General features: G+C 44.3%; 1 protein-coding gene across 1 annotated transcript; it reads right to left on the reverse strand.

Moving 5' to 3' along the window:
• Nucleotides 1–306: 306 nt before the first annotated feature.
• LOC306924424 (transmembrane protein 79-like) lies at nt 307–13,919 on the reverse strand. Its single transcript, XM_079502919.1, has 7 exons — nt 13,815–13,919; nt 9,787–10,121; nt 6,251–6,475; nt 5,843–6,054; nt 3,209–3,403; nt 1,469–1,718; nt 307–509 (listed from the first exon to the last, which is right to left on the reverse strand). Exons 2-7 carry the CDS (start codon nt 9,972–9,974, stop codon nt 311–313), a joined length of 1,269 nt encoding a protein of 422 aa, XP_079359045.1. The 5' UTR covers nt 9,975–10,121; nt 13,815–13,919; the 3' UTR covers nt 307–310.
• Between the last annotated feature and the right edge of the window lie 667 nt (nt 13,920–14,586).

Genomic DNA, 14,586 nt, shown 5'->3' on the forward strand with positions numbered 1-14,586 from the left:
CTCCCGGGCGGGGGGAATGGGTGAAGGTTTAACCCCAGAAGCGCTGTCTCCCGGGCGGGGGGAATGGGTGAAGGTTTAACCCCAGAAGCGCTGTCTCCCGGGCGGGGGGAATGGGTGAAGGTTTAACCCCAGAAGCGCTGTCTCCCGGGCGGGGGGAATGGGTGAAGGTTTAACCCCAGAAGCGCTGTCTCCCGGGCGGGGGGAATGGGTGGAGGTTTAACCCCAGAAGCGCTGTCTCCCGGGCGGGGGGAATGGGTGGAGGTTTAACCCCAGAAGCGCTGTCTCCCGGGCGGGGGGAATGGGTGAAGGTTTAACCCCAGAAGCGCTGTCTCCCGGGCGGGGGGGTTGGGTGGAAGTCTCCATCGGTGACGTAGATAGACGACCCGGCCTCCATGGTGAAGATGAAGTACATATTAACTCCCAGCATGCTCAGCGCCGGGAGAAACGACAGGCCGAATCCGAAACCTCGCACGCTGCTCCCGAACGCTGCTGCGACCCAATACACCAGCCTACACACAGGGGGTAGTAGAGAGCAACATGTTATAATTATAATACTGCTACCTGTGACCCAATACACCAGCCTACACACAGGGGGCAGTAGAGAGCAACAGGTTATTATTATTATTATAATAGTGGTTAAACCCAATAGACCAACCTGTAGGGGCCGATAGAGAGTCATTATAATAACATTCAGTGATGTTATCTAGTTTATCGTAGCTTAACGAGTGTGATTCATATTACTTGTCGTAGCTTAACGAGTGTGATTCATATTACTTATCGTAGCTTAACGAGTGTGATTCATATTATTTGTCGTAGCTTAACGAGTGTGATTCATATTACTTATCGTAGCTTAACGAGTGTGATTCATATTATTTGTCGTAGCTTAACGAGTGTGATTCATATTACTTATCGTAGTTTAACGAGTGTGATTCATATTACTTATCGTAGCTTAACGAGTGTGATTCATATTACTTATCGTAGCTTAACGAGTGTGATTCATATTACTTATCGTAGTTTAACGAGTGTGATTCATATTACTTGTCGTAGCTTAACGAGTGTGATTCATATTACTTGTCGTAGTTTAACGAGTGTGATTCATATTACTTATCGTAGTTTAACGAGTGTGATTCATATTACTTATCGTAGTTTAACGAGTGTGATTCATATTATTTGTCGTAGCTTAACGAGTGTGATTCATATTACTTATCGTAGTTTAACGAGTGTGATTCATATTACTTGTCGTAGCTTAACGAGTGTGATTCATATTACTTGTCGTAGCTTAACGAGTGTGATTCATATTACTTGTCGTAGTTTAACGAGTGTGATTCATATTACTTATCGTAGTTTAACGAGTGTGATTCATATTACTTATCGTAGTTTAACGAGTGTGATTCATATTATTTGTCGTAGCTTAACGAGTGTGTATCGAATGACTTATCATAGCTGTAACGAGGTGGGCGGAGCTTACCTTCCGAAGGTGAAGATGATAGTGAGCAGTGGGATCAGCTTGAGCTGTGATTGGTTGAGGTACGGTGACATCACAGCCAGCTGCAGGAAGTAGACCAGGAAGAGAGAGAGCGAGTCGGACACGTAGCGGCGGTGTAGCTCCGCCTCCCTTCTATAAGCTCCGCCTCCTGATGCCCCGCCCATCTCCTCCTCCTCACATCGAGGACGCACGTCCCCCGAACGCAACCTGGACACGCCCAGAACCACCCAACCTGAAATATATTTATAAATATATATGTTACAGTACCACCCAACCTGGAATATATGTATAAATATATATGTTACAGTACCACCCAACCTGGAATATATGTATAAATATATATGTTACAGTACCACCCAACCTGGAATATATTTATACATATATACAGTGGTGTGCCGTCAGGGCCAGCAAGGCCTTCTCTGCTGGCCCTGCACTTGCCTGATGCAGAAATATATATTTTATAATAAATATTTATTTTTAGAAAATATATTGTATTTATTTTGCTGCCATCATTGCACTGTCTCTCACTCAGACGGGCTGGACACGCTGCTTCCATTCTGTGCAGGTACAACAGCGCTTGTTTTTTTTAACCAATGAGATTATTTCCTTGTGTTGTCTCCGGGTAAAATTCTCTGCCGTCAGGCTTTCAGAAACTCGACTGAGGGCCCTGCTGGGCGTTTCTTTGCCGGGGCCAGCTAGCTGGCCTTTGGTGACGTTAACGTCTTGCTTGGATCCCATCGCTGGGGGGCAATATTGTCCAATGAGAAAAGAGAATCGGCTGTTTGAAACTTTCTGCACAAGTTCCCATCTATGGGTTGCCTGATGAGCTAAATTAACAGATTTAACATGGATTTAACTCACAAACAAACGCGGAAAACGGCTGAAGGAGGAGAAGAAACAGATTTAGTGGTGGATTTACAGTCGAAGCCTTTTTCGAGAAGGAAGGACTTTTTAGGCCTAGTTCATTTCAGCACGGCCCGCCACTGCATATATATGTTACAGTACCACCCAACCTGAAATATATTTATACATATATGTGTACATCAGCCTCAGGGGGGTGCTAGTGAGCAGCACAGTGTACATCAGCCTCAGGGGGGTGCTAGTGAGCAGCACAGTGTACATCAGCCTCAGGGGGGTGCTAGTGAGCAGCGCAGTGTACACCAGCCTCAGGGGGGTGCTAGTGAGCAGCACAGTGTACACCAGCCTCAGGGGGGTGCTAGTGAGCAGCACAGTGTACATCAGCCTCAGGGGGGTGCTAGTGAGCAGCGCAGTGTACACCAGCCTCAGGGGGGTGCTAGTGAGCAGCGCAGTGTACACCAGCCTCAGGGGGGTGCTAGTGAGCAGCGCAGTGTACACCAGCCTCAGGGGGGTGCTAGTGAGCAGCACAGTGTACACCAGCCTCAGGGGGGTGCTAGTGAGCAGCACAGTGTACATCAGCCTCAGGGGGGTGCTAGTGAGCAGCGCAGTGTACACCAGCCTCAGGGGGGTGCTAGTGAGCAGCACAGTGTACACCAGCCTCAGGGGGGTGCTAGTGAGCAGCACAGTGTGTACACCAGCCTCAGGGGGGTGCTAGTGAGCAGCACAGTGTACACCAGCCTCAGGGGGGTGCTAGTGAGCAGCACAGTGTGTACACAAGCCTCAGGGGGGTGCTAGTGAGCAATGCAGTGTGTACACCAGCCTCAGGGGGGTGCTAGTGAGCAGCGTGTTTATATTATAACTCACCCAGTAGGATGGGTATCGTGGCGAACACAGAGCAGCGCAGTGTGTACACCAGCCTCAGGGGGGTGCTAGTGAGCAGCGGAGCGTCGAACGGCAGGAAGACGTAACCCCCCCACACCAGGAAGGGGAAGAGCAGCGCCGCCGTGAACACAGAGACACAGAGCTTCAGCACGTCTCTGCTGCAACACCGCCCCCTGCCTGTGAGGAGGACAATTACATTAATATCTCTGCTGCAACACCGCCCCCTGCCTGTGAGGAGGACAATTACATTAATATCTCTGCTGCAACACCGCCCCCTGCCTGTGAGGAGGACAATTACATTAATATCTCTGCTGCAACACCGCCCCCTGCCTGTGAGGAGGACAATTACATTAATATCTCTGCTGCAACACCGCCCCCTGCCTGTGAGGAGGACAATTACATTAATATCTCTGCTGCAACACCGCCCCCTGCCTGTGAGGAGGACAATTACATTAATATCTCTGCTGCAACACCGCCCCCTGCCTTTGAGGACAATTACATTAATATCTCTGCTGCAACACCGCCTCCTGCCTGTGAGGACAATTACATTAATATCTCTGCTGCAACACCGCCTCCTGCCTGTGAGGACAATTACATTAATATCTCTGCTGCAACACCGCCCCCTGCCTGTGAGGACAATTACATTAATATCTCTGCTGCAACACCGCCCCCTGCCTGTGAGGACAATTACATTAATATCTCTGCTGCAACACCGCCCCCTGCCTGTGAGGACAATTACATTAATATCTCTGCTGCAACACCGCCTCCTGCCTGTGAGGAGGACAATTACATTAATATCTCTGCTGCAACACCGCCCTCTGCCTGTGAAGAGGACAATTACATTACAATAATATTAATAACAATAACATTAATGTCTCTGTTACAGCACCCCCTACCTGTGAGGGGGACAATCACAATAACTACTAGAAGCTCTCTAGCGCTTTGTATATGGCCTGTAGAATGATGTTACTATAGGGTGCCCGGGGTACCATAGACTAGAGTGGCCTGTAGAATGATGTTACTATAGGGTGCCCGGGGTACCATAGACTAGAGTGGCCTGTAGAATGATGTTACTATAGGGTGCCCGGGGTACCATAGACTAGAGAATGATGTTACTATAGGGTGCCCGGGGTACCATAGACTAGAGTGGCCTGTAGAATGATGTTACTATAGGGTGCCCGGGGTACCATAGACTAGAGTGGCCTGTAGAATGATGTTACTATAGGGTGCCCGGGGTACCATAGACTAGAGTGGCCTGTAGAATGATGTTACTATAGGGTGCCCGGGGTACCATAGACTAGAGTGGCCTGTAGAATGATGTTACTATAGGGTGCCCGGGGTACCATAGACTAGAGTGGCCTGTAGAATGATGTTACTATAGGGTGCCCGGGGTACCATAGACTAGAGTGGCCTGTAGAATGATGTTACTATAGGGTGCCCGGGGTACCATAGACTAGAGTGGCCTGTAGAATGATGTTACTATAGGGTGCCCGGGGTACCATAGACTAGAGTGGCCTGTAGAATGATGTTACTATAGGGTGCCCGGGGTACCATAGACTAGAGTGGCCTGTAGAATGATGTTACTATAGGGTGCCCGGGGTACCATAGACTAGAGTGGCCTGTAGAATGATGTTACTATAGGGTGCCCGGGGTACCATAGACTAGAGTGGCCTGTAGAATGATGTTACTATAGGGTGCCCGGGGTACCATAGACTAGAATGATGTTACTATAGGGTGCCCGGGGTACCATAGACTAGAATGATGTTACTATAGGGTGCCCGGGGTACCATAGACTAGAATGATGTTACTATAGGGTGCCCGGGGTACCATAGACTAGAGTGATGTTACTATAGGGTGCCCGGGGTACCATAGACTAGAGTGGCCTGTAGAATGATGTTACTATAGGGTGCCCGGGGTACCATAGACTAGAGTGGCCTGTAGAATGATGTTACTATAGGGTGCCCGGGGTACCATAGACTAGAGTGATGTTACTATAGGGTGCCCGGGGTACCATAGACTAGAGTGGCCTGTAGAATGATGTTACTATAGGGTGCCCGGGGTACCATAGACTAGAGTGGCCTGTAGAATGATGTTACTATAGGGTGCCCGGGGTACCATAGACTAGAGTGGCCTGTAGAATGATGTTACTATAGGGTGCCCGGGGTACCATAGACTAGAGTGGCCTGTAGAATGATGTTACTATAGGGTGCCCGGGGTACCATAGACTAGAGTGGCCTGTAGAATGATGTTACTATAGGGTGCCCGGGGTACCATAGACTAGAGTGGCCTGTAGAATGATGTTACTATAGGGTGCCCGGGGTACCATAGACTAGAGTGGTCCTAATCGGCAAAAAGAGGTGTCTGAAATGTGCCTGAATAAGGTGTTTTATATTAACTGTACAATATGTGAAGACATTGAGGGCTGGATAATAAGTCTAGATCCAACAGACACAGTTTAAAGTACTATGAATACACCATTTTACACCAATAGATTTTGATTATGATTTCCAAACACTTTGGCAATTTTAAAATAGCAGATCTACAAGCTCACAACACACCACGCACACACGGACGCAACACAACACAACACAACACAACACAACACAACACACTTACATTTCGAGGCCCCTTCTTCCTCGGGGGGCCAGTCGTGGTAGTATCCGTCGTTTCCCATCATGCATTGCTGTCCCAGGAAAGGAGTCCTCTCTGCCTCTAACTCCCAGAATGCTTCACTCTCCCTGGGGGAGGTGGGGTCACTGCCGGGCGCGCTCAGTATGGTCACCGCAGGGTTAAACACCTGAGCTGCCTTTTCTGGTAGACGGTTCTCCCTGTTAATTATGCTAATATATGTTAATTATATGATTCTCTGTTAATTATGGTAATGTATGTTCATTATTTGATGCTCTGTTCATTATGGTAATTTATGTTAATTATAATTATGCATACACTGTGTCTGGTAGACGATTCTCTCTGTTAATTATATACGCACACATGCACTAATTATGTTAATTAATTATCACTGACCTGTCCTCTTCGATCTCCACTTCATCCTTGTCTCCTTGGCTCCGCCTCCTCAGCTCTGGCTCCTCCCCCTCCTCCCAGAGATCTGCCCCCTTCGTTTCCTTGTGGGTGGGGCCTAGCTCAGAGTGGGCGGAGCCTAGCTCTCTCTCGCTCTCGGTGCGACTCGCCCCTCCTCCTCCCTCAGAGAATTGGCTCCTCCTCTCCGCTTCAAGCCCCTCCCCCGGACTCCTGTACGACAAATACGGTGTTCACACTTTTAGAGCACATCCATATAAGGACATACCAGAGCCTTTTAGAGCACATCCATATAAGGGCATATACTACCCAGCCTTTTAGAGCACATCCATATAAGGACATACCAGAGCCTTTTAGAGCACATCCATATAAGGGCATAGACTACCCAGCCTTTTAGAGCACATCCATATAAGGACATACCAGAGCCTTTTAGAGCACATCCATATAAGGGCATAGACTACCCAGCATTTTAGAGCACATCCATATAAGGACATACCAGAGCCTTTTAGAGCACATCCATATAAGGTCATAGACTACCCAGCATTTTAGAGCACATCCATATAAGGGCATAGCCACCCAGAGCCTTTTAGAGCACATCCATATAAGGGCATAGACTACCCAGCCTTTTAGAGCACATCCATATAAGGGCATAGCCTACCCAGAGCCCTTTAGAGCACATCCATATAAGGGCATAGCCACCCAGAGCCTTTTAGAGCACATCCATATAAGGGCATAGACTACCCAGAGCCTTTTAGAGCACATCCATATAAGGGCATAGCCTACCCAGCCTTTTAGAACACATCCATATAAGGGCATAGCCACCCAGAGCCTTTTAGAGAACATCCATATAAGGGCATAGACTACCCAGAGCCTTTTAGAGCACATCCATATAAGGGCATAGCCACCCAGAGCCTTTTGGAGCACATCCATATAAGGGCATAGCCACCCAGAGCCTTTTAGAGCACATCCATATAAGAGTATACCAGAGCCTTTTAGAGCACATCCATATAAGGGCATAGACTACCCAGCCTTTTAGAGCACATCCATATAAGGGCATAGAGTACCCAGCCTTTTAGAGCACATCCATATAAGGGCATAGAGTACCCAGCCTTTTAGAGCACATCCATATAAGGACATAGACCACCAGAGCCTTTTAGAGCACATCCATATAAGGACATAGACTACCCAGCCTTTTAGAGCACATCCATATAAGGGCATAGCCTACCCAGCCTTTTAGAGCACATCCATATAAGGGCATAGCCACCCAGAGCCTTTTAGAGCACATCCATATAAGGGCATAGACTACCCAGCCTTTTAGAGCACATCCAAATAAGGGCATAGACTACCCAGCCTTTTAGAGCACATCCATATAAGGGCATAGACTACCCAGCCTTTTAGAGCACATCCATATAAGGGCATAGAGTACCCAGCCTTTTAGAGCACATCCATATAAGGGCATAGACTACCCAGCCTTTTAGAGCACATCCATATAAGGGCATAGACTACCCAGCCTTTTAGAGCACATCCATATAAGGGCATAGACTACCCAGCCTTTTAGAGCACATCCAAATAAGGGCATAGACTACCCAGCCTTTTAGAGAACATCCATATAAGGGCATAGAGTACCCAGCTTTTTAGCCCATTTAGACCCGAGGATGATTCTACAAATGTCTTCTAAATCCTGACAGTTTTCTGAAAAACCCATGTTTCTATATCAGTGTTTCTATATCAGTGTTTCTATATCAGTGTTTCTATATCAGTGTTTCTATATCAGTGTTTCTATATCAGTGTTTCTATATCAGTGTTTCTATATCAGTGTTTCTATATCAGTGGTTCTATATCAGTGGTTCTATATCAGTGTTTCTATATCAGTGTTTCTATACCAGTGTTTCTATATCAGTGGTTCTATATCAGTGTTTCTATATCAGTGTTTCTATACCAGTGTTTCTATATCAGTGGTTCTATATCAGTGGTTCTATATCAGTGGTTCTATATCAGTGTTTCTATATCAGTGTTTCTATATCAGTGTTTCTATACCAGTGTTTCTATATCAGTGGTTCTATATCAGTGGTTCTATATCAGTGGTTCTATATCAGTGTTTCTATATCAGTGGTTCTATATCAGTGGTTCTATATCAGTGTTTCTATATCAGTGTTTCTATATCAGTGGTTCTATATCAGTGTTTCTATATCAGTGTTTCTATATCAGTGTTTCTATATCAGTGTTTCTATATCAGTGGTTCTATATCAGTGTTTCTATATCAGTGTTTATATATCAGTGTTTCTATATCAGTGTTTATATATCAGTGTTTCTATACTAGTGTTTCTATATCAGTGTTTCTATACTAGTGTTTCTATATCAGTGTTTATATATCAGTGTTTCTATACTAGTGTTTCTATATCAGTGTTTCTATATCAGTGTTTCTATACTAGTGTTTCTATATCAGTGTTTCTATACTAGTGTTTCTATATCAGTGTTTCTATATCAGTGTTTCTATATCAGTGTTTCTATACTAGTGTTTCTATATCAGTGTTTCTATATCAGTGGTTCTATATCAGTGTTTCTATACTAGTGTTTCTATATCAGTGTTTCTATACTAGTGTTTCTATATCAGTGTTTCTATATCAGTGGTTCTATATCAGTGTTTCTATATCAGTGTTTATATACTAGTGTTTCTATATCAGTGTTTCTATATCAGTGTTTCTATACTAGTGTTTCTATATCAGTGTTTCTATACTAGTGTTTCTATATCAGTGTTTCTATATCAGTGGTTCTATATCAGTGTTTATATACTAGTGTTTCTATATCAGTGTTTCTATATCAGTGTTTCTATACTAGTGTTTCTATACTAGTGTTTCTATATCAGTGTTTCTATATCAGTGTTTCTGTTTCTATATCAGTGTTTCTATATCAGTGTTTCTATATCAGTGGTTCTATATCAGTGGTTCTATATCAGTGGTTCTATATCAGTGGTTCTATATCAGTGTTTCTATATCAGTGTTTCTATATCAGTGTTTCTATATCAGTGGTTCTATATCAGTGGTTCTATATCAGTGTTTCTGTTTCTATATCAGTGTTTCTATATCAGTGGTTCTATATCAGTGGTTCTATATCAGTGTTTCTGTTTCTATATCAGTGTTTCTATATCAGTGTTTCTATATCAGTGTTTCTATATCAGTGGTTCTATATCAGTGTTGTTCCAGGGACCCCCATCTGAAAATATGTTGTTCCAGGGACCCCCCCAGAAGCAAAGATTTGAGTTTAAAACGTTCGCTCTGAAAGAATATATATTCAAAGATTTGCGCCACATTTTCACGATTTTTCAAACGTAGCAGACCTACAAGCTAACCCTAACCCTAACCCTATCCCCTAACCCTATCCCCTAACCCTAACCCTTGTACGTCTGCTACTTTTCAACAGCTAAAGCATAACATAATGCTTAAAACACCAAAAGGGCTTCCCGCCCAGAATGGGTTAGAGCACATCTGTGGACCGCTCTAGTAATAATAACAAAATAAACTCACCTCTCACTGTGGTCCAGCAGGGGGCGTTTATCTGCATTTCTGTCCTCCGGCCACTGGAGGGTGCTAGGCTCCAGGTGAGCCGACGTCACCGCGGGGGCGGGGTCTTCGTCCCAGAGGGCGGGGCTCTGTGGCTCGGCGGCCATGTTGCTTTTGGACCAGTCCTCACCCAGCAGCAGGAACTCTGACATGTTACGAGGCTAACGCTAATGCTAACTATGTTAACGGCCTCGTTAGGAAGCCTCGTTAACTGCCTCTTTAAGCTAGTAAACGGTCTGGTGAACAGCTGTGGTTAATTGGCAACAGGACTGGACTGCATTACGTTGATCTTCTGAATCCTGCCGGGGGAATCAAATCATTATATATTAGTCATTTATATCTAAATGGATTACATTCCATAAACGGTTATTAGTAATTATAATACATTCCATACACTGCAGCTAAGCCTATCACAGTAATTATATCTCTGTTGTCAGGCAGAAAGCAGCTTCGTCCAAAATATAACCTTTTCAGGAAATTAAAGAAAGAAATGACAACACATTGAAAGGGTTAAAACAACACAACACTGTCAGATACTCCAATGTGTCACTAATAGGGATGTTAATATTTAATCGTTAATCAATTAAATAGCCATTAAGAAATTCTTCATCTTAACAGTTAACAATTAGGCTAATCGAAAATTCTGCGGTTCCATCATTGGGTGGTTTTCTGTGAATGTGTCTGACTTGTCTGTATGTCTGAGGAACGGGCCAGTTAAAAAACGCTCCCCCCCCCACGTTATAGGCCCCACCAATATAGGCAGCGGTGGCCGAACGGTTTGCGGAGGTGATACCGGAAGGTCGTCAGTTCGTATCCCCGGACCGGCACGTTAAAATTACCACCGCTGAAGTGCCCTTGAGCAAGGCATTGAACCTCAACCATGAAATGTTCTATGAGCAGGGTCTGGCTGTAAACAAGTCTCGAGCTTAGTCCATTCACCCTGGGTAAACAAAGAACTTTGCTTTACCTTGGTAGCCACAGAAACGCTGTGAGCCAAATTAGCCGCTGGGCACCTACGGGGCACCTACGGACGGCTGCAATTCGAAACTGGCCCCCATAAAATATGAATCCCACCCCCTTTTTCCCCTCACTGTATATGTTTCTTTTCTCTTTTTACCTCCTTATGATGAATTCCTGTTCTGTTCTTTGACTATATAGAAGTGTCTATTTGTACGTCTCTAAATATTTTGATGAATTGAACAAGGTGGACCCTCTTGTAAACAAGTGTAATGCTTAATTGGGTCGTCCACGTCCACTCACAGTTAACAGTCTTTGTATTGAGTTGTGCTTGAAATGTACTGTAATTCTGCAAACTGTTAATAAATATTTCAATCAATCAATCAATCAATCAATGGGGCAGTGGCCCAGGGGCCCCTGGCTCCCAGGGGCCTCTGGCTCCCTGGCCCTTCAGGGAAACTGGAGGGCCAGTACTGGGTTTGAGGCCCTGAAAAGGGGTCCTGGGGACCTTTATTGGCTGTTGATTGTGTTAAATTTAGGTTAAAAATATGATAAAAAACAAAGACCCTGAGGATTGTTGCGCGCACGCATGCTATGGGGCCCCCCAAAAAGACTGGCCCAGGGGGCCTTGTGGGGGTTAATCCGTCCCTAGCCTCGGAAACCCAGACGTTTTTATTTCCAGGAAGAAGAAAAAAGTCTGACCTTGAGTCCACTTCAATTCGGTGTACAGTAGAGCAAACGTCGCTCACTGATTTCTGATAGTCTGCAGCCTTGTTAAATTGATGTACACACACGTACACACTCCTCTCTCTCTGTCGCTCTAATTAATTAGTCTCATGTCCTGCAGCTGCGTCTAGTTCCTCCCGGCGGAGCGAGTTCCAGTCTAGTCTGTCCTGGCTGTGAAGCATGGACCACATACAGCCCATCCAGACGCTGTTACCATGTTCTATAGAGCGTCACAGTCCCGCCCCCTTTCATGGCGACACCAGGCCCAGGAAAAACTTCCCAATGCATTTTTCCCATAGACATTTCAAAACATATTTATTTAAAGACCTTATAAGCGTTGTACAAAGCCAACTCGAGTCGTGACAAATCATGACAACAAACACAATATTTTGGACCTAACAAATAATTACAAAGAAGAAAAACAACAAAAAAAGTGTTGTAACCTGCCGTTTTCTTCTTCTTTCTGATTATTTGTTCGGCCCGAAAAATTGTGTTTGTTGTCATGATTTGTGAGTTGGCTTTGTACGACGCTTAAAAGGTCTTTAAATAAATACTTTTTGAAATGTCTATGAGGAAAATGAACGGGGAATCATTTCCTGGGCCCTGGTAGGGGGCGGGACTGTTACTGAACACACTCTATAGCAATGATTACTGTCACAATATAGAGCTATTTAACACTGTTACTGAACACACTCTATAGCAATGATTACTGTCACAATATAGAGCTATTTAACACTGTTACTGAACACACTCTATAGCAATGATTACTGTCACAATATAGAGCTATTTAACACTGTTACTGAACACACTCTATAGCAATGATTACTGTCACAATATAGAGCTATTTAACACTGTTGAGCTAATAAAAAAGTTGGAAAAACAATCATCTTTCTCTCTCCATCCGTTGGTTGACAGACAGACAGACAGACAGACAGACAGACCGACAGACAGACAGACAGACCGACAGACCGACAGACAGGCAGGGGGACAGACAGACAGACAGACAGGCAGGGGGACAGACAGACAGACAGGCAGGGGGACAGACAGACAGACAGACAGACAGACAGACAGACAGACAGACAGACAGACAGACAGACAGACAGACAGACAGACAGACAGACAGACAGACAGGCAGGGGGACAGACAGGCAGGGGGACAGACAGACAGACAGACAGACAGACAGACAGACAGACAGACAGACAGACAGACAGACAGACAGACAGACAGGGGGACAGACAGGCAGACAGACAGAGAGACAGACAGACAGGCAGGGGGACAGACAGGCAGGGGGACAGACAGGCAGGGGGACAGACAGACAGGCAGGGGGACAGGCAGGGGGACAGGCAGGGGGACAGACAGGCAGGGGGACAGACAGGCAGGGGGACAGAGAGACAGACAGACTTCTGGAACTATAGTCTGTCTGATCTCCTCCCAGTCACAACAGATCTCTCTCTCCCCAAATCGCGCACGCGCGCACACACACACACACACACACACACACACACACACACACACACACAATTTCGCAATGGCGTCAAAGCTCAGTCACAGCTATATCTCTTTCTTTCTTTCTTCTTGATAATAATAATAGAATGATTGAAAGACAGAACTAGTGTATTGTCTGCTACTGCTGCTATACTGTTGACTTTTACAACTTCGTCATGAGTAATTCAACAAATAAAACTTAACACACAACAAATAGCCTATTAAACAAATAGCCTATTAAACAGCATTAAACAGTGCTGCCATTAATATGCGTTCTTCACGGATAGTTTGGAAAAACTAATATATTAAAAAAAAACTAATATAAATTATTCATCTAATGGACGACAGAACCCAGACCCCCCCCCTGAAAAAAAGGGAAAAAATAGAAACACAACCGAAACTGTCCCCCCCCCCCCCCCCCTCCTCACACACACACACAAGCAGCGAAAGCCCCCCCCCCCCCCCCCACAAGCAGCGAAAGTAGCAGATCTACAAGCTCACAACGCGTCGCCTCCGCGAGGCGTTGTGAGCTTGTAGATCTGCTATTTTCACTACTTTAGAAGGTATTATTTTTCCATCTGTTCCTGTTTGTGTCTCTGAACATATCTGGTCCATAGCATTAGAGCTATGGACCAGACCAGAGCTCAGCTATCTGATGAGCTATGTACCAGAGCTAGTCTGGTCCATAGCTCTAATGTCTGACCCATAGCTCTAATGGCCCAGAGGCAGAGCTACTCAACCAGGTGGACTTTGATCCTCTCACAGTAAACAAATTGTTAAACTTTCTAAAACTCTAAATAAACGTTTAGTTTTAAATCATTTACCTTGTTTTGTTTGTTGTTTATTTTAACTCTTCGCTTCCGGACGCTGTCAGAAAAAAAGTAGACTCCATTTGTTGTGTAAAACACAGTGGGCGGGGCTTAGTCACGTCACACAGTGGGCGGGGCTTAGACACAGGTGTGCTCGTCATCAGGTAGAACAATGACGTATTAAAGGGGAGGTCTTAAAGGGATACTACACAAACTAAAAACATAAACAGCGATACTACTTCACTACAAGTACAAAGTTCAGACCACATTATTATTATTATTATTATTATTATTATTATTATTATTATTATTATTATTATTATTATTATTATTATTATTATTATTACATCAGACAGACTTCTTACATTATAACATAATTTACAGCTCAATGTGAAATTACAGGCTAAATGTAGGGCTTTGCTCCCATCTGGTGGTGATAACGGACAGTATATTAGTTTATAATATTTATATAATCAAATTATATGATGAATCCTATACTGGTGTTTATAATCAGAACTTATATATATATGTACATGTTGATGAGTTCATTTGTTACAAAACATCAATAGATTTTATAATATCATATTTAATAATAATAGGAATACAACTTTATTTGTATAGCACCTTTCATGACATGAAATGCAGCTCAAAGTGCTTTACAGGAGAAAGAAAGAAAATAAAAGCAAGGCATGATAAAACATTAAAATAATAGCAGTAATGCAATACAGTGAGGACATGAATAACAAAACATTTAAAAGATAAAGCAATAGTGTAGACTATTACTTTT

This window comes from Electrona antarctica, assembly GCF_951216825.1.
Source record: "Electrona antarctica genome assembly, chromosome: 6".
In the NCBI taxonomy this organism is placed as follows: Eukaryota; Metazoa; Chordata; class Actinopteri; order Myctophiformes; family Myctophidae; genus Electrona; species Electrona antarctica.

Excerpts from the sequence above, each read along its gene's own strand:
- LOC306924424 (XM_079502919.1), bottom strand. The coding sequence starts at position 9,974 with ATGTCAGAGTTCCTGCTGCTGGGTGAGGACTGGTCCAAAAGCAACATG. Across the intron at positions 6,476-9,786 it reads CTGCTGGACCACAGTGAGAG|GAGTCCGGGGGAGGGGCTTG; the intron begins GTGAGTTTATTT and ends TTTGTCGTACAG. Across the intron at positions 3,404-5,842 it reads GGAAGAAGGGGCCTCGAAAT|GCAGGGGGCGGTGTTGCAGC; the intron begins GTAAGTGTGTTG and ends TCCTCCTCACAG.